General features: G+C 39.1%; 1 protein-coding gene across 2 annotated transcripts in view; it reads left to right on the top strand.

Annotated features, from left to right (window-relative positions):
- Positions 1–21,183, top strand: part of GPR176 (G protein-coupled receptor 176) — a 101,804-nt gene that overhangs the window by 31,649 nt on the left and 48,972 nt on the right. Inside the window, exon 2 of one of the 2 annotated variants that reach the window (XM_053697983.1) lies at positions 18,365–18,401. The exons of the other annotated variant lie outside the window; for it this stretch is intronic. Within the exon in view, the coding sequence (XP_053553958.1) occupies positions 18,365–18,401 (37 nt within the window). The remainder of the gene's footprint in view (positions 1–18,364; positions 18,402–21,183) is intronic. 2 annotated transcript variants of the gene reach the window in all.

Genomic DNA, 21,183 nt, shown 5'->3' with positions numbered 1-21,183 from the left:
TGAATTTCATACCATACCCCTACTTGTGGTCTCTCATGATCAGCATAGAGAATATCTCTCTTTCGATGTAATAAATTGCCCGGTCTCTCAGGTGGTTTTGGGGATGCAATGGTTGCATGCACACAACCCCCAGATAGACTGGTCCAATTCCACACTTAATTACAATTCATCATACTGCCAAAGTACTTGTCTCCCCAGTACAGTATTACAAATTTCTGACACTCCGGACATACCACCCATACCAGAGGTTTATAGCGATTTTTCTGATGTTTTTAGCAAAAAGGAGGCAGAGAGTCTGCCTCCACATAGAAAATACGACTGCCCCATAGACATACTCCCTGGGTCAGAGATCCCGATTGGGCACATATTTCCCTTATCTCATACTGAGCTAAAACACCTAAAGACATATTTAGAAGAGAACCTTAGAAAAGGGTTCATCCGACCCTCGACCTCGCCGGCTGGGGCCGGAATATTTTTTGTTAAAAACAAAGACGGCACTCTTAGACCTATAGTCGATTACCGTCAGCTAAATAAAATTACGGTAAAAAACCGCTACCCTTTACCCCTCATACCAGAGCTTATTGAGAGACTAGAGGGAGCTAAGTTTTTTACAAAATTGGATTTAAGGGGTGCTTACAACCTTCTCCGAATAAGATCAGGAGACGAATGGCTGACTGCGTTCCGAACCCGTTATGGTTTATTCGAGTACGTAGTCATGCCATTCGGGTTGTGTAATGCGCCTGCTGCTTTTCAGCACTTAATAAATGATCTTTTTAGAGACCTCCTTGATGTCAACATAGTCATATACTTAGATGATATTCTCATCTACTCTAAAACTTTAGAACAGCACATTCTACATGTGAGGCAAGTTCTTTCCCGGCTTAGAAGCAATTTCCTCTATGCAAAAGCTGAAAAATGTGTTTTCAATTCCCAGACCATATCTTTCCTTGGATATGAAATATCCCCTTCAGGAATTTTTATGGAGAATAAAAAAATTGAAGCAGTACTGAACTGGCCTACCCCAAAGACCAGACGCCAGGTTCAATCCTTTATGGGTTTCGCAAACTTCTACCGTAAGTTTATCAAAGATTTTTCTAAACTGGCAACTCCTCTAACCACACTCACAAAAGTCAAGATTCCATTCAAGTGGACTCAAGACTGTCAATCAGCTTTTAATACACTCAAACAGAAATTCACCAGTGCACCCATTCTACGTTTTCCTGACCCAAAACTTCAGTTCATTTTAGAGGTTGATGCATCCAACTTCGCAATTGGAGCAGTACTATCACAACGGGAGAATCTAGATAAACCTCTCCATCCTGTCGGTTTTTATTCCAGGACCTTAAACATCTCTGAACAAAACTATCCTATCGGGGATAAAGAACTACTTGCAATTAAACTATCCCTGGAACATTGGCGACATCTTTTAGAGGGTACTACCTACCCTACTCTCATCTATACTGATCACCGTAACCTTCAGTATTTAAAAACCTCCCGAACACTCACCTCCCGTCAAGTTAGATGGAATTTGTTTTTCTCACGTTTTAATTTCCTTATTACCTATCGACCTTCAACAAAAAATCAGAAAGCTGATGCACTTTCTCGCATACCACCTGAGTCCATCTCACAACCATCTCAACAAAGTATAATTCCTTCGGAAAATTTCCTCTGTTTCACATACGACACCAGGCCTATTATTCATACCGAACAACAGAAGGATTCTTTAAAACCACTACAGGAACTACAGTTGAAGTCCGATGGATGTTATTATCATGGCTCCCGTTTATACATTCCTCCCATACTCCGTCTACCTCTGCTGGAATCATTACATGACTCTCCACTCGCTGGTCACCCTGGTATAAAAAAGACCCTGGAATTAGCGAAAAGGAGTTATTGGTGGCCAAATATGACTGCCGATGTATCCCAACATGTCCACTCCTGCAGCATTTGTACCATATCAAAAAGGAATAAACAACCACCATATGGTCTTTTACTGCCTTTACCTACTCCTAAGACACCGTGGTCCGAAATTGCTCTCGATTTTATAGTCGACCTACCTCTTTCCTCAAGGAACAACACCATCATGGTTGTAGTGGATCTTTTCACAAAAATGTGTCATTTTATCCCGTACCATAAACTACCTACTTCAATAGAAACTGTTCAGCTTCTTATTTCTAATGTCATCAAGCTGCATGGCCTGCCAAAGACCGTTTTAAGTGACAGAGGCACTCAATTCTCCAGTAAACTCTGGTCGGAGTTCTGCAAACTCTTCCATATTGACAGGCGGCTTACAACCGCATACCATCCCCAGTCAAATGGACAGACCGAACGCTGTAACCAATGGCTGGAACAATTCCTAAGGTCTTTTTGTTCTTCTGAACAACATCTTTGGGCGGACTTACTACCATACGCTGAATTTTGCTATAACAACACCTTACATGCCACCACTAATCAAACTCCATTCTACTCAAATTACGGATTTCATCCAACATTCCAATTGTATCCTACTCAAGATTCTTCTTCTCCTTCAATCGCTGAGCTTTCCCAAAGCATTTCCTCGAATTTCACTCGTATTGAATCCTCCATTGAAAACGCAAAAAGGCTCTATAAACGGTACTACGACAGACGCAGGACAGCTCCTCCAAAATATGAAGTAGGTGACTTGGTATGGCTTTCTACAAAACATTTACGTATGAACACTCCATGCAGGAAGTTATCCCCACTCTTTGTTGGTCCTTATCCCATAGCTCATATCGTCAATGCCAATGCTGTTCGTCTCACCCTACCTCCTACTATGAAAATCCACCCGACATTTCATGTCTCCCTTCTGAAACCTTACCGGGCAGTGAGGGGTTCCGCCTCATCTTCTTCTCTTCCTCTGGTTTCTGTCGACCCTGATATCGAATATGAGGTTCAATCCATCAAAGATTCCCGCATGATGAATGGGGTTTTACAGTACCTGGTAAGCTGGAAGGGTTACCCACCTGATGAGGATTCTTGGGAACCCTCTGTTAACATCTCCGCACCCAGGTTGGTGTCTCGTTTTCATCAACGGAATCCCGACTCTCCTGGACCCTGAGCTCCGGAGTCGCTCTTTGAAGGGGGGATCCTGTCAGGATATACATCTCTGCCATATACACTATCCTTGGTTGTACTGTCCCTTTAAGGATCACTGCTTCTCATACCTGTCTCCACCCTATTTAAGGCACACCTGTTTCACTCATTCTTTGCTTAGTATTGATATACACTTCAATTGCCTAGCCAGTTTTGTCTGAACTCTGCTCACTCAAATTTGCTACCAGCAAGTTTTTCTTTGGATTCAAGTTTTCTCACGAACTTTGCTGCTGTTGCTTTTTACTTGCAACCTTCAGTTTCCTCTGAAACTCCTGTGATTTACTAACCTCCACTTCAATTGTTTTCTTACAATTACCTTGGACGCTACTGCTCCTGTCTCAGCACTTCCACGGAGCTCCGCAACTACCGCGGTGACGTCACACGCCAGCTGCTCTCTCTCTCGCTACTCAGCTCTAGCCTGCGCTTCCGACTACGCTGTAAGTGTTACTACTTCTGACTCTCAGCCTTGTTATGTGCCAGCACTATAACGCTTACCATTATAATATTCTCAAAATGCATATGTCTTCTTGTCAGTGTTCTTTTGTTTATTAACATTGTTCCAACCTTCGCATATATCTACTCTCATATGTGAAGCTCCAAGTTTACTTACTCAAGCCTGCTGACACTTCATATAATTACTGATCGTTCATTCTGACCATTTATCTCCTATAAATTTGGGTATTCTGATTAACATCTTACCGGAGGAACTGTGTTTCATGTTTTCACTGCAGACTAGAGTGTAGCCACTCTTTTCAGCCTGCAATAGGGTTAACATAGCGAATCTCCTCCTTTACATTAATTACAGCCTGCTGATACAGGAAAGCCGCCTTCACACATCCTGTGACTATTGTGGTTTTCAGTATCTTCTTGCTACATACACTCTCTATTGTTGCCACCTTCCATCTCAGCAGTTGTGATTCACCTGACCTGTTCAAAATACTGTGTCTTTATTTTAGATTTCCTAAACCAGTGTGACAGTCTAGAAAGACATCTGCTCAAAATCATAACAGTAGAAAGCTCAGGTGACTAAAATCAATGCAATGATTAATAAACACAATGTACAAACGTAACACTGGAGGGTTCAATAGCCAACCCCCAGCATGCAACACGTTTCTCGGGAAGGAACCGCAGTGACTTTTTCCAATTAAAAGTCATATGACATGTGAATCCACTTTCGTTGTTTATCTATTGTACTGTCAATGTGGGGTCCAATATGTTGGGCGCACTTGTAGAAAGGCAAAAAGGAGGTGGAGTGAACACGCGTACAACATTAAGAAAAAGTGTAATCTCATAGTGTGTCCCGACATTGTGCTCATGTACATAAAGGGAATAGAAATGAGAATATGATGAAAATTATTCCCATAGAACAAATTAGTAGATCACAACTTGATGCCTTCCTTACCCTTAGAGATAGGGAATCATTTTGGATCACCAAGTTAAGAACCCTTCAACCTGAAGGACTTAATGAGAACTTGGACATGGCTGCCTTTATATAGGATCTTATCATCATTATTCTATTTAACTTATCTACTGTTATCACATATATTCACATATAATATTTGTTTTAGGTCAGACAATGACATTAGTACATTTAGTTCCCACTAAGACACTCTATTAGTTAGAGGTCCTCTATATTGATATCCATTCCAGATGACATGATAGATCACCTACCATCACCAAAGTGAATTTGGAATACACCTATACATTTCTCTTCTTAGGATTTACTAATATAGTTTACATCACAATTCTGACTTAGATAACATACCAGGATTATCATGGTAATACTATCACGTTTACACATTAATCTTTATTTCATATATGTTTAGGGAACACCCCCTGTGTTTATCACTACATAATCACTTCCTGTTTATGTTACACCTACTAAGAGTATTCTAATAGTACACACAAATCATATTACATTTCTCACACACCACATATCACTTTATTCTTATCACATATTGCACTATTATTTCTGTTGTGGCATATCACATATATATTCGCTATCCACTCCTTTTATCATTGTATTATCTAGTTGAATTCTGTATACACTACTAGTATGATATATACCTCTTGCTATATAGGACTTAATGTCCATCTTTTTAGTATACACATGAACACTTTAATTAGGATTTTTCTTCACTGATGCTTTCTAGTTTAACACACCACTATTATGTTTTTAGGTACACAGTATTACAGTCAACATCACAAAACTTTACGCTCTTTGCTCTCATACGAGTAAAATATATGTAGTGGATGAGTTGTGGGCAGTACCCACTAGTGCACTTCCAGCACATTAGTATTTAGACACATTCTATTAAGTACAGATTAGGATTATTTAATTCCTTGGTGGCAATAAGTGACTTTATGATCGTTTGCTTATCTATCATGATGATAATCAGCAGTGTTACTTAAGCATAGTACGCTTCGCTTGTGTTACGTTTCATATTGAATAAAGTTTTTGCTACTCTAGGCTGTTGTCATCTGACACGGGCTAATAATGAATACCCAATGGCCAGCGCAATCTCTGACACACAAGTGTGGGCGGTCTTATGATACCCGGATGTTGGATAACAATTGCCGTCTTCTGTAATCAGGATTGAGTGAGATATACTGAGACCTCAAATGTACTAATATTTGAGCACATAGACCTGTGATAGGAAAATCAAGTACACATGGAAAAAGGTGCTCTCAGTGCAATAGGCACCCCGATGGCATTTTGCGATGTGCATATGGTTTCTGCTTTTACTACGGTCTATGAGGGAGGGGAGGGGGTGGGGTAATATGTATTAATCAGATCTTATGTTGATTTTTTGAACAATCTAAATTGTCATTTCTATTCAAATGTTATTTGTAATCTAATGTATGTTTGTGTGGCTAATTTGTGATTCACAATGTTCACATGGGGGGTATCCATAATGTGAAACTATTTATACAATGTATGACAAAGAAGGATGTATTGATACCTCATGGGTTAAATAAGACTGCATCACTGGTCAGTTTACCATGTATGTTTACCAGAGTATCCATAGCGACCATGTTAATTGGATTGGATACACATGTTTCCAATCAACATTTCACCTATCAGCTGTTTTTATGTGTTTTATATAGCAAGTGTATTTTCATTTTTATTCATTAGCCTGAGGAAACAGCCCTATAGAGGCTGAGAAACGCGTTGCTTTTAATAAAGTATATATTTTAATTTGATACACTTGCTGCTGTGTTTTATCTGGAGATATATCATATATCCCTGAATCCTGTCTGGGATTAACTTTGTTTGCTGAAATCCTTGGAATCAGTCAGCTGGGCGGCTGAGAAGCCCCAGCCTGTGGTTATTGCACCTGGAGGTGCTTTGAAATATGTAAGTGTGCCTAATCTCTATATACACACATTTTTGTTTAAATCTGTGCTGGGCTATGTTGGCTCTATATTCCCTCCTTTAGGAACACTGTGGATCCCACAGGCAAGAAATCACTCCTGGATATCCGGCTGCATCTATTCAGTTTGCTGTGCAACTGTGAGGTTCCAGTATGCTTTCCTGCACCCTAGGGTGCAGTTTTTAAGTATATTTCTTACAATCCTATTTCTACCTTGGTTTTGTGGTATTAGGCCATTGGGCGCCTCTGTGTTCTTCTTTTTCAATAAACACAATGTACAAATGTAACACTGGAGGGTTCAATAGCCAACCCCCAGCATGCAACACGTTTCTCGGGAAGGAACCGCAGTTTCATCAGGCATATACAACATAAAAACCAGAGCAAATATAACAAAGTTAACAGCCAATCAATAGCTATGTTACCTCAAATAAAGGGCATAAACCAATACAAAGATTATAACAAACGATCAGCTAGATTACAAATGTTACAGTACGGCTTTTAACTGTTACAGTACGGCTTTTAACGCAGAAAAAAAGGCCATTCTAGCAGAATGGCCAGGAACGCATATTACGAGTCGTGTTGGTATAGCTATACCGCAAGCATTTTAGTCTGTAACGCAAAGTCCATTCCCCACTCAAAAAATGATATTTTTGTGTGGGATTTTCATAGCGCCGGTATTACAGGTTGTGCGTTCAGGCTAAAATGCTTGCGTTGCAGCCTATACCGACACGATCCATACCACCATCTGAGAGCAGTAGTTATAGATTTTGGAAAACAAAAATATTTCACAAAACTCTTAACTAAAATGTTACAAAGTACACTAACACCCATAAACTACCTATTAACCCCTAAACCGCCCCCTCCTACATCGCAAACACTATTCAAAATGTATTAACCCCTAATCTGCCGCACACCCACATCACGACTATTAAATAAACCTAATAACCCCTAATTTGATGCCCACCCAAATCGCCAACACTATTTAAATATATTAACCCCTAATCCGCCGCTCCCCAACATTGCCGCCACTATAATAAAGTTTATTAACCCCTAAACCTCCGGCCTCCCACATCGCCGCCACTAAATAAACCTTTTAACCCCTAAACCACCGCCCCCCACATCGCAAAACACTAAATTAAACTATTAACCCCTAATTCTAACACCCCCCAAACTTTAAATTAAAATTACAATATAACTATATTTAAATAAATAAAAACTTACCTGTGAAATAAAAATAAACCTAACATTAAACTATAAATTAACCTAACATAACTATTCTATTAAAATAAAAAAATACTACAAATTAAAAAAATCTAAATTACAAATTTTAAAAAAACCTAACACTCTGAAAAAAAATAAAAAATCTAAAATTGCAAAAAATAATTAACACTAAATTACAAAAAATAAAAAACACTAAGCTTACAAAAAAAAATAAACGGAATGTTAAAAAATAAAAACAATTACACCTAATCTAATCGCCCTATAAAAATAAAAAAGCAAATAGGATTTCAGTAGCTCTCATCCTATTGGCTGATTTGAATTTGAAGAATCAAATCAGCCAATAGAAATGCAAGGTACGCCATTTTGAAACGGCTACCTTGCATTCAACTTAAAGGGACACTGAACAAAAAAATTTTCTTTCATGATTCAGATAGAGCATGCAATTTTAAGCAACTTTCTAATTTACTCCTATTATCAATTTTTCTTCGTTCTCTTGCTATCTTTATTTGAAATACAAGCCATCTAAGCTTTTTTGGATTAAGAACTCTGGACAGCACTTTTTGATTGGTGGATGGATTTTTTCCACCAATCAGCAAGGACAACCCAGGTTGTTCACCAAAATGGGCCGGCATCTAAACTTAGATTCTTGCATTTAAAATAAAGATACCAAGAGAATAAAGAAAATTTGAAAATAGGAGTAAATTAGAAAGTTGCTTAAAAATTCATGCTCTATCTGAATCACAAAAGAAAAATTTTGGGTACAGTGTCCCTTTAAGTGTACGGCGGTGACCGTATAAAGAGGATGCTCCACGCAGGATAGGATCGGCTTCCAGGATGGCTCCACTCCGCGCTGCTGGGATAAAGATAGAAGAGGTCCCCGAGATGGATGAAGGTGTCGCCGTCTGTAGGAAGACTTCTCACCGCCTGGATGAAGATGGATGTCCGGACTTCAGGAACCGTGATTAGATATTCTTGGGTTAGTGTTAGTTGTTTTTTTGTTTTTTTAGATTAGGGCTTTGAGATTTTGTAAAAGAGCTGAATGCCATTTTAACCCCTTAATGACTGAGGACGTGCAGGGTACGTCCTCTTAAAAAAAGTCACTTAACGACCAAGGACGTACCCTGCACGTCCTCGGTTTGGAAAGCAGCTGGAAGCGATCCTGATCACTAACAGCTGTTTTCCGGTTATTGCAGGATGCCTCGATATTGAGGCATCCTGCAATAAAAAATTTTACCCCTCCGGTGCAGAGAGAGCCACTCTGTGGCCCTCTCTGCACCGGAAATCGATGGCCGCATTCGTTGGTGGGTGGGAGCTGAAGTGGGAGGTGGGTGGGCGGCCATCGATGGCTTCTTAGTCAGAGAGGGGGGCGGGATCGGGGGGGTGCTGGGCGGGCGCGTGCACGGGGAGGGAGCGGGTGGGAACCACTTACACTACAGAAACAGTTTTTTATTATGGGGAGAAAGGAGGGATAAAATCCCTGATAAAAGTCATCTAAGGGATCTGGGAGGGGGTGGGGGATTAGTCTTGGGGGGGGGGAAGCTACACTGCAGAAAAACCAAAAATAAAAAAAAATAAAAACATTTTTATATGCAAACTGGGTACTGGCAGACAGCTGCCAGTACCCAAGATGGCCCCCAATAAGGCAGAGGGGGAGGGTTAGAGAGCTGTTTTGGGGGGGATCAGGGAGGTTGGGGGCTAAGGGGGGGAATCTTACACAGCAGCATATGTAAATATGCTATATAAAAAAAAGGATACCTTTTATTTTAGTACTGGCAGACTTTCTGCCAGTACTTAAGATGGCGGGACAATTTTTGGGGTGGGGGAGGAAAGAGAGCTCTTTGGGAGGGATCAGGGGGTCTGATGTGTCAGGTGGGAAGCTGATCTCTACACTAAAGCTAAAATTAACCCTGCAAACTCCCTACAAGCTACCTAATTAACCCCTTCATTGCTGGGCATAATTCACGTGTTGTGCGCAGTGGCATTTAGCGGCCTTCTAATTACCAAAAAGCAACACCAAATCCATATATGTCTGCTATTTTTGAACAAAGGAGACCCCAGAGAAGCATTTACAACCATTTGTGCCATAATTGCACAAAATGTTTGTAAATGATTTCAGTGAGAAATCTAAAATTTTGAAAAATGTAACGTTTTTCTTTATTTGATCGCATTTGGCGGTGAAATGGTGGCATGAAATATACCAAAATGGGCCTAGATCAATACTTTGGGTTGTCTACTACACTAAAGCTAAAATTACCCCAAAAAGCTCCCTACATGCTCCCTTATTAACCCCTTCCCTGCTGGGCATAATACACGCATGGTGCGCAGTGGCATTTAGCGGCCTTCTAATTACCAAAAAGCAACGTCAAAGCCATATATGTCTGCTATTTCTGAACAAAGGGGATTCCAGAGAAAAATGTACTACCATTTATGCCATAATTGCACAAGCTGTTTGTAAATAATTTCAGTAAGAATCCTAAAGTTTGTGAAAAAATTTGTGAAAAAGTGAACAATTTTTTTTATTTGATCGCATTTGGTGGTGAAATGGTGGCATGAAATATACCAAAATGGGCCTAGATCAATACTTTGGGATGTCTTCTAAAAAAACATATCTACATGTTAATGGATATTCAGGGATTCCTGAAAGATATCAGTGTTCTAATGTAACTAGCGCTAATTTTGAAAAAAAGTGGTTTGGAAATAGCAAAGTGCTACTTATATTTATTGCCCTATAACTTGCAAAAAAAAGCAAAGAACATGTAAACATTGGGTATTTCTAAACTCTGGACAAAATTTAGAAACTATTTAGCATGTGTGTTTTTTGGTGGTTGTATATGTGTAACAGATTTTGGGGGACAAAGTTAGAAAAAGTGTGTTTTTTTCAATTTTTTCCTCATATTTTATATTTTTTTTTATAGTAAATAATAAGATATGATGAAAATAATGGTATCTTTAGAAAGTCCATTTAATGGCGAGAAAAACTGTATATAATATGTGTGGGTACAGTAAAAGAGTAAGAGGAAAATTACAGCTAAACACAAACACTGCAAAAATGTAAAAATAGCCTTGGTCCCAAATGGACAGAAAATGGAAAAGTGCTGTGGTCATTAAGGGGTTAATGGCAATGCCCATACAAATTCCCCTTTAGGGGCAATGGGTAGCTTTTTTTTTTTTTTTTTTTTTTTTAGAGTTAGGTTTTTTATTTTGGGGGTTTTGTTGGGTGGTGGATTTTACTGTTGGGGGGACTTTGTATTTTTTTAAAGGTAAAAGAGCTGTTTAACTTAGGACAGTGCCCTACATAAGGCCCTTTAAAGGGATAGGAAAGTCAAAATTAAACTTGCATGATTCAGATAGAGCATGTCATTTTAAGACACTTTTAAATTCACTTCTATTTTCAAATGTGCTTCGTTCTCCAAGTATCCCTTGTTAAAAAAATGAATACGCACATATCATACACTAGTGGGAGCTGCTGCTAATTGGTGCCTGCACACATTTGTCTCTTGTGATTGGCTAAATAGATATTTTCAGCTTCCTGTCAGTAGTGCAATGCTGTCCCTTCAGCAATGGATAACAAGAGAATTAAGGAAATTTGATAATAGAATTAAATTGGAAAGTTGTTTAAATTTGTATGTTCTATCCCTTTAAGGGCTATTGGTAGTTTATTGTAGGCTAGCAGGTGTTTTTATTTTTATAGGGCTATTAGATTATGTGTAATTTTGTTTTTAATTTTGATCATTTCGTTTATTATTTTTTGTAAGCTTAGTGTTTTTTATTTTTTGTAATTTAGTGTTTATTATTTTTTGTAAGTTTAGATTTCTTTAATATTTTTCGTAGTGTTAGGTTTTTAAAAAATTGTAATTTAGGGGCGGAGCTAAGCCATGCAGGGCAATGGCCGCAAAATAAAAAAGCTCTGTGGTATCCATTCCTTGCAATGCAGACAACCTGGTGAAAAAACGATAAAATCCTCTCCAAAAGTTAGCCTAACACTCTAACAAGAAGCCAGTACTCTTCTGGATCCTCTCCGGTCGGATGGCTCCGCTTACACAAGCTCTCTGAGGCGGCCCCGGACACGCTCTACAGAACACACCACCGGGTGTACAACATAGCGTGACAGCGGAAGAGGCCTCAACTCCCACTGACCACAAGCATCAGGGAGCACCGCGGGGCGTGCTTGAGTCGCAAGTCTCACACCGGCACACGGAGAGGCGCTTCCGCTGCTGTAATAGCACAGACCAACAGGGACACCGTCCGCAAACTCTGCAAAAAGCACAGTGTGCCCCTAGAGAGGGACTACAAACAACGTACCTGTAAGTAACAGCCTCAGGGGCCATAACAGGGGAGAGATCAGGCCGAGGAATCTAAAGTAAACATATAATGGCCTTATTCAGGGGACACAGGAGAGCCTAGTTACTAATATAAACAAAGGTCTTACCTTCCCGCCTAGCAAAGGCCCGTCCCACACCATTTGACTGTGTACAAATCTATCTCTACACAGGGCTACGCACAGAACACTTTCCTAATAAACCAAAAAAGCAAAGAATAAAAAGTATAGTAAAAATAATAAGATCTAAGCTTAGAGTGAGCCAGGCCATGTGCGATTCAAAATAGATAAGAAACCTTACTCGCATTTCTACAAAGGACTTGTGGACACAGTAAAATTCAAAAACTGAGAAACCTGGTGAAATAAACCACTACCCAGGCGCTGTAGAACAACGTTTAACACAGGAAAGCTAACCTCTTCCAAGATTTAAACTAAAATAATCACTGAGCTTCACCAAAAGAATCTACACAAAGTTCTCAAAAAACAGTACAATAACTGGGCTACCAACCACAAGACTAATAAATACATAGTTCAATATCCCACTCTCATCCTTTCACATAAAAGCCCCTCTGTGGCTACTCCTACATATCACTGCACATTGGGATGCCTTGCAAAAAAAACCGCCAAAATGGAAAAATCACAGAAACCTGCAACAATAAACCAATTTTTAAAGCCACAGGAATTTTCTGGAAAAGAAAACCCAGACCCACAGGATACGCAAATAGCTACACAAATGCAAGATTCCCAACCCAATCCTATCATCACCAGAGAAGATTTAAAGAACCTATCCTCCAAGGATGACATTAAAGAGGTTATCAAAGAGGTTAAAGGCTTATTCGGGGAACTTAAAGGGACAGTCTACACCAGAATTGTTATTGTTTTAAAAGATAGATAATCCCTTTATTACCCATTCTCCAGTTTTGCATAACCAACAGTTATATTAATATACTTTTAACCTCTGTGATTATCTTGTATCTAAGCCTCTGCAAACTAACTCTTTATTTCAGTTCTTTTGACAGACTTACAGTTTAGCCAATCGGTGCCTGCTCCCAGATAACTTCACATGCACAACCACAGTGTTATCTATATGAAATACATGAACTAACACCCTCTAGTGGTGAAAAAACTGTTAAAATGCATTCTGAAAAGAGGTGGCCTTCAAGGTCTAAGAAATTAGCATATGAACCTCCTAGATTAAGCTTTCAACTAAGAATACCAAGAGAACAAAGCAAAATTGGTGATAAAAGTAAATTGGAAAATTGTTTAAAATTACATGCTCTATCTGAATCATTAAAGTTTATTTTGCCCTAGACTGTCCCTTTAAGAGACATTAACCAGGTCAAGGCAAAAATCTCTAATTTAGAGGAAATTCAAGCCTCAATGGGCGAAGATGTTTCATACTCAACCAAGAAACTACAGGATCACAACAAAACCATCTCTTTCCTACTTGACAAAGTGGAGGACCTGGACAATCGTAATAGGCGCAATAACATTAGGGTTAGGGCATACCGGAATCCATAGCTCCATCGGCCCATAATGGTTGCCTACAAAGCTTATTCCGCTCATTAAAAGGCACAACAACTGCACCAGATATGATCCTGGATCCTGGCTTTATGTCCCAAACCTTCCCCAAAAGCTCCTCCAAGAGATGTTATAATTCTATTCCTGAATTATCTAGACAAGGAGGAGATCCTAAAAAACGCCAGGGCAAAAGCACCCATCACACACGCCAGATGTCCTATACAAATATTCCCCGACATCAGCCCCACCACTCTCCAAAAACGTAAAGACCTCAAATTTATTACAGAAGTCTTCAGAGAGCACAAGATCCCTTATCGCTAGGGGTTCCCAGTTAGCATAATCGCTACCAGAAATGGAGAGACTTTAATATACCATTCTCTAGAGGACTTGAGCAGCATCAACAAATCATTTGGCCTGGACATTCCACTCCAAACCGACTTGATGCATCTACAAACTCCAACACCCCTTTGAAGAATGAAAAACCAGCCTGGGAAGGGGGACAGAGCAACTCAAGTTCCATCTACAAGCAACACCCCTCCTGCTGAGGCCCTCTGTGGCTATGGACAGATGAGTATATAATTTACAGAGAGCCAACTGTATCTTATGTTGTTTATCTGTCATGTATGCATATTCATGTTCAAATTCTTACCATTGGAGGCATAGGACCTCTGAGTTGTACACCCACAATATTGTACGCACTATGTTTTTTTTTTTTTTTTTAATAGGTTACTTCACTTTATAGTTTTGATACTGATTTAAGTAATATCTATAACAAAAGGATAAAATAAAAAAATAAATAAAAAAAATAATAATTTGCAAACATCCTAATTACATTGCAAAATGGATACACACCCTCCACCTGAGTACCACATGCCACACCGCAGTCAAGCGCTTTAGTGACTTTAGCAGGTACAAGTGTCATTCGACACAATCCTTATTCCCCTCCCCATATAAGACCCTCCCCACTACCCCATTTGTGGTTGCCTAAGACACCACAAACAATCCTGCAATGCGACATCCCATACCCTTATCTACCTTTGATAACAGTTATAAACCACAACCCGTCTCATACCCATCCACCTATCTCATTCCTATTCCCCACCCTCCACCATGAGGAATTTACAATTCCTAACTCTAAATGTAAAAGGTCTAAACACACCAGGAAAACGATCCATAGTATCCAGAGATTTGCACAGACAACACAGTGATATAGCATTCATGCAAGAAACCCACTTTAAAAAATCCAAAGAACCTAAATGGCATAATAAACTATTCCCATCAGTCTATTTTTCTTCAGCCCATCAAAAAAAAAAAAAACAGAGTTGGGATCCTAATCAGACAAAATATCCTTTTTCAGCTACAAAAGATGGAGAGATACAGAGGGCTGACTGCTAATACTGGTGGGAACTCTATACAGCAAACCAGTCACATTAGTTAACCTTTACCTCCCAAACACAAATCAACACATCTATTTAAAAAAAGCAATAGAAAAAATTCTCTGTATGAGAGGGATTCTGATAATTGGAGGAGACCTTAATACGCCTTTAGACCCAAAATTAGACACCTCTGGAGTCTCTTCTTCCATCCCCAAAAGGAACCTCAAAACCATTAACGCATTGCTACAGGGGATGTGCATCCATGATATTTGGAGGATTAATCAACTTAACACAAACATTTTAACTTTCTATTCAAACCCACATAACTCATACTCCCTCATTGATTATTTATTTATTGATCAGATGGGCTTGGCCTTGGTAAAATCCTCCAAAATCTTACCAATCACATGGTCTGATCATGCTCCGGTTCAATTCACCCTAGATTGGCCGGAAAAACCAACCAATCAATTTTGTTGGCGCTTAGACGACTTATTACTGAGCTACCCCCTGATCAAAGTGAAATTTGATAGATCCTTAAATGAATATTTTACACTGAATTCTTCTCCAGATCTGAAGAGCACTACTCTCTGGGAGGCGCACAAGTGCGTGATGAGAGGGGAACTCATTAAGGCAAAAGTTAATCTTGCAAAAAATACACGGGCCACATATGATAGACTAGTCAAAAAAATAATCGCTCTAGAACAACAACATAAATCAAAATCTAAAGACGCAATTATTAACACCTCACTACAACGCGCGAGAACTAAGCTCAAACAACACCTCATAAGCGAAGATCAAAAAATCGCATACAAACTAAAACAGCAATACTTTGAATGCAACAACAAGCCGGGTAACCCCTTAGCTCATCTGCTTCAGAGTAAGAGACTCAGATCACATATACATTCTATTATTGATTCCCAAGGAGAGATAAAGGCAGATAGTAAAGCGATAGCAGAAACTTTCCGCACATACTACGCCTCTCTTTATAACCTAAAACCCCCCATAACACAACGAGTGGCGGAGCCGGGTGATGACACTGCTTGCCCTTCCCACTTAGACTATTTTGCGAATCTAAACACCTAGACCCAACCGAATCAGACTCATTGGATGCTCCAATAACTGTAGAGGAGGTCCAGAGTAATCAAAGATCTTCCCTCAGGCAAGAGTCCAGGCCCGGACGGATTTAGTGCCAAGTATTATAAGACATATTCCAATATTCTATCCCCCAGACTCACCGATTTGTTTAACACTTTGGTGGAAACAAACGGTTTTCCAAACATGATATTAACAGCCCACATTGTGGTTCTGCCAAAGCCAGGGAAAACTCAGAACATCCCTGAAAACTTTCGCCCCATATCCCTCCTAAACATCGACATCAAATTATATGGGAAAATTTTAGCTAATCGCATTAACAAGTACTTGACTAAATTAATAGCCCCTGACCAAGTGGGCTTTATTCCTGAGAGGTAGGCAAGGGACAACACCCTAAAATTTTTACAACTAACTTCCTTTGCTCAAAACACAAATACCCCATTAGTATTAGTATCCACCGACGCAGAAAAAGCGTTCGATAGAGTGAGCTGGCAATTTCTCAAATCAACGCTACAACAAAAGCGCTTTAGCCAAAAATTCATTAATCGAATATTTTACTTATACTCCAACCCAACTGCACAAATCAGCGTCAATGGCATATTTTCAAACTCATTCCCCATCAGAAATGGAACTAGACAAGGTTGCCCTTTTGTCCCCTATACTGTTCGCGATATCCCTGGAACCCCTAGCACAAAAAATCAGAGACAACAAAAATATCCAAGGCATCCAAATACATAACAAAGAACACAAATTATCAATGTACGCGGAAGACATTCTGTTATCCCTCACAAATATCATTCACTCCTTTCAGGCCCTGACTCTAGAGTTTGAAAGATTTGGCAAAATTTAAAATTTTCATCTAAACCTACAGAACTCTTAAACATTTCCACGCCGAGAGAAACTATGAACCAATTTAGCTTGACATGTCCCCTCAGGATCCAAACACAAAAGATTAAATATTTGGGGATCTATCTCACAGAAAACAATATTAACTTATTTGAATATAATTACCAACCCCTCCTGAGGGAGATCACCCAAGATCTATCCTCTTGGAAAAGCAAGCCACTTTCATGGTTGGGACGCATAAGCATAATAAAAATGAATATACTCCCAAGAATATTATATATACTACAAGCGCTCCCCATCCCCCTACCACACACATACTTAATGAAACTACAAGCCTCCATGGAACAATTTATATGGCAAAATAATAAACCTTGAATCCCCAAAAATACAATGTATCTATCAAGGGAGGCTGGAGGATTGGGCGTTCCAAATCTGCACATATACAAATCTGCCATTTTATTACAAAGATTAATAGAGTGGCGCCACAATTCTTAACAAAAAACATGGGTCCAGATAGATGCAGATGTCTTGAATCCCTGCAATGTCGGAACCATGGCGTGGATCCCCTACCAGCAACGTACACCAAAAATACAGAACTATCCAATACTCTGAGAATTCTTCCAACAATGGGACAAGATACTTCACACCCTCACCAATGACACCCATAAAACACAACCCAGAAGTCCCCTTACTAACGCTTCAGGACGATTGCCTATACAGACAGCACATACGGGAATGCACTATCCAAATAATAATTAAAGACGGCAAACTTCTATCCATTACAGACCTAACCAAATTAAACATATTGGAACTGGCCCCGCGGTATAATGCTGTACGCTTTCAACATTACTTCAGCACTCTAAACCCCAAGCACAATATAATACGCCCCTCACACCTTTTGAATCATTGTGCACATTGCAAACCCCACCCAGACACACTATCTCCATCCTTAACAAACTTTTGATAAATAACTCCTTCACACCATCATATACCCAAAAATGGCACAGAGACCTAAACAGTAATCTTGATATGAAACAATGGCAAAAAATCTATCTCGACCACAAACATTCCTCAACCTCAGCCAGGATTCAAGAGATGAATCTCAAATTTCTCACAAGATGGTACCTCACGCCGGATAGACTCAAAAAAATATACAAACAAACTAGCGGAAAGTCTTGGAGGGACTGTGGGGGGCATGGCACTATCCTACATATCTGGTGGGATTGCCCAAATTTGGGTGGTGTCTGGGAGGAGATCACACGCTCCATGTCGGGGATTTTGGACACTGTAATCCCACTTAGCCCAGAACTACTGCTGTTTCATTCATTACCAAAAATTAAAGACACTGCTAAAAAATCACTAACAACTATGATTAACAGGGCTAAACTCCTAATCCCACCCCCCCCCCCCCAACCAAGGAGGACTGGAGAGCCCAGGTCTCTGACCTCCTTGGGCTGGAAAGATATCACTATCTGAAGGTGGGACAGCTAGACATACACAAGAATATACTGGAAATATGGAAACCTCTCAGCATTTGAAGTTCCTAGTACTAAAATCAGACCCTTATAATATTACCCCTCCTTCCCAATAATTAGGACTCTCCCCAACGCCCCCTCATGTCGCAGAGCTCAAATACAGACTTTTCTCTAGACCAAATGTTAACTTGATCTAGTAACTGATATTTTATGTTATATTCACTATTAATATTGTTTATGCTACATAATGCCATTTCCTCCTACTGGTTATAATGTTATCACCGTGGACTCTTGTTGACAGAATTATGGACAGAATGGAACTTACTCCACTTGCAGCAACAGCTGTCGTCAGATAAAATCCTAAATAATCCTACTATTGTTGGCAAGACACTGTTTGTTTCCTGTTAACTATGTCATGTAACACTTTGCTTTTATCTCTGTTCATGGTGAACAGCTTTCTGCATTTATGTATTGCATCATACTTTAATAAAGTAAATTTTAAAATTTAAAAAAAAAATTGTAATTCAGATTTTTTAATTGGTAGTAATAGGGGTTAATAGGTTTATTTAGTGTTTTGCGATGTTGGAGGCCGGAGGTTTAGGGGTTAATAGGTTTATTTAGTGGCGGCGATGTGGGAGGCCGGAGGTTTAGGGGTTAATAGGTTTATTTAGTGGCGGCGATGTGGGAGGCCAGAGGTTTAGGGGTTAATAACTTTATTATAGTGGTGGCTATGTCGGGGAGCGGCGGATTAGGGGTTAGGGTATAATAGCTTTTATTAGTGGCGGCGATGTCGGGGAGTGGTGGAATAGGGGTTAATAACTTTATAGTGTGGGTGATGTTGGAAAGCGGTGAAATAGGGGTTAATAACTTTATTATAGTGTCGGCGATGTTGGGGAGCGGTGGAATAGGGGTTAATAACTTTTATTACCGTCAGCGATGTCGGGAGCAGCAGATTAGAGGTTAATACATTTATTTATTTAAGATGTTTTTTAAAAAAAGTAAAAAACTTTATATGATATAGATTTAAAAATCAAGATAACAATAGATGGTGGTGAAATATATAAAAACAATCAAGTATTACACGTTCCTTGTTTCTCGGCATTAACCATGAGGAAACGGCGTGGTTAACGCGAGAAACGCGTAGCGTGTAATATTTGATTGTTTTTATATATTTCACCACCATCTATTGTTATCTTAATTTTTAAATCTATATCATATAAAGTTTTTTACTTTTTTTAAAAAACATCTTGAGTCTCCTGTTTTAATATGGCAAACAACGTCTATCAACAAAGGACACATTGGGAACTTTTGCATACGCCTTTGAGATCAATATGTGCACTGGGCCACTGTAATATACCCAGTAGGTGATACTTGCTCTATCGTGTGCGCTTCAAATTGTGAGTACCTTTACACCTGGGTTTCAAATACGGCGTATTTCTGCCATATTGCTCTGCACTAGGAGTCGCCCTTCTTATTTCCACTTTTTACAATAAGTAGTGTGCCTGTGTATATTATCACTGTCAGTCAGTTTCAGGCATCGAATCAGAGGCATGTAACTGTTTTTTTAGATCTTTCACTAGGAACTTGCCAAACCTCTTTTTACCACCTCAGGTCTCAGCAGAAAACCTCAAAAGAAAAGGCCAACAATAGTCCAATATAGCTTAGCAAACAGTCTGCATTAAAACGAACATACTCACAGGAATACTTGAAGAAAACACCGGAAGCATTGATTACAGTGATTTCCAGCTTTAATAAAATCCAATAAAACGATCAAAGTATGAATAAAAAAGCTCAACTGGTTTCGGCAGACACAGCTGCCTTTTTCAAGAGCAGTTAAAATCACTTTAATAAGAGCTATAAACCTATTTCAACCATCTTGCATATTATATGGTAAATTAACACCATCTACCCAATCCCTGCATTGATGACACCTGTGCAGGGAAAATGTTTACAAATAAGCAGTATATTCTACTATTCAGCATGGAAGACTATGATAGTGATTAATCAATCTGGAATTAAAACCAGTCAAAAGAATAAAACAAAATTAAAATTCCTACTAGTTAAATATTTTACAATCTATAATTATTTGTACATATATTAAAGGTATGATATTCCTAAACCAAGAATTATATTCGGCAAAAAAATTGATCACATGATAAGAGCGACCAATCACAGTGTAAATGCAGTAGTTCTCAAACCAGTAGTTTTAGACTACTAGTTCCCAATCAGGTAGACATCTAGAAACTGTCACATGGTATAGGTCATGTAAATAAGATGACCAATAAAAAACAATTCTACAATAAATCACAAGAGACAAATATGTGCAAGCACCAATCAGCAAATAGCTCCTACTAGTGTAGGATATGCTCTGTCTGAATCATGCAAGTTTAATTTTGACTTTCCTATGCTTTTAAAAAATTTTTTCCTGTTTTTTATATCATAACTTGGCTTTTATAAAGATGGTTTACTCTTGCTCAAAACACATTTTAATCAATATAATCATGTAGTATTTAAACAAAAAAATGTATAAATCAAATCAAATGTTTGCATTTTATAAGTTATACTCAACTCTGACAATCCCAAAACATGCGGGACAGTTGGGAGCTCACAGATAGTTTGCATTGTGCCACTGATTATTAATGAAGCTATAGGTAGCAATGAAAGCTTTAGACAGGAATTCTTTCCTGCTGTCCCTCCATCCAGTGGCCTCAAAGTTGCAGGTAGTTTTGTGGTCCTTGTTTGTAGCTGAACCTGCATGGGAGTACGGTCATGCTGGATGCGCCTAGTTCGGTTTTATATTTATACAACTTATATTCTTAATGGGGTTGAGTTAGAGCAATCTTTAA

This window comes from Bombina bombina, chromosome 1, assembly GCF_027579735.1.
Source record: "Bombina bombina isolate aBomBom1 chromosome 1, aBomBom1.pri, whole genome shotgun sequence".
NCBI lineage: Eukaryota > Metazoa > Chordata > Amphibia > Anura > Bombinatoridae > Bombina > Bombina bombina.
Note: the sequence above shows the minus strand (reverse complement) of the source record. Positions and strands in the feature narration are given on the sequence as shown.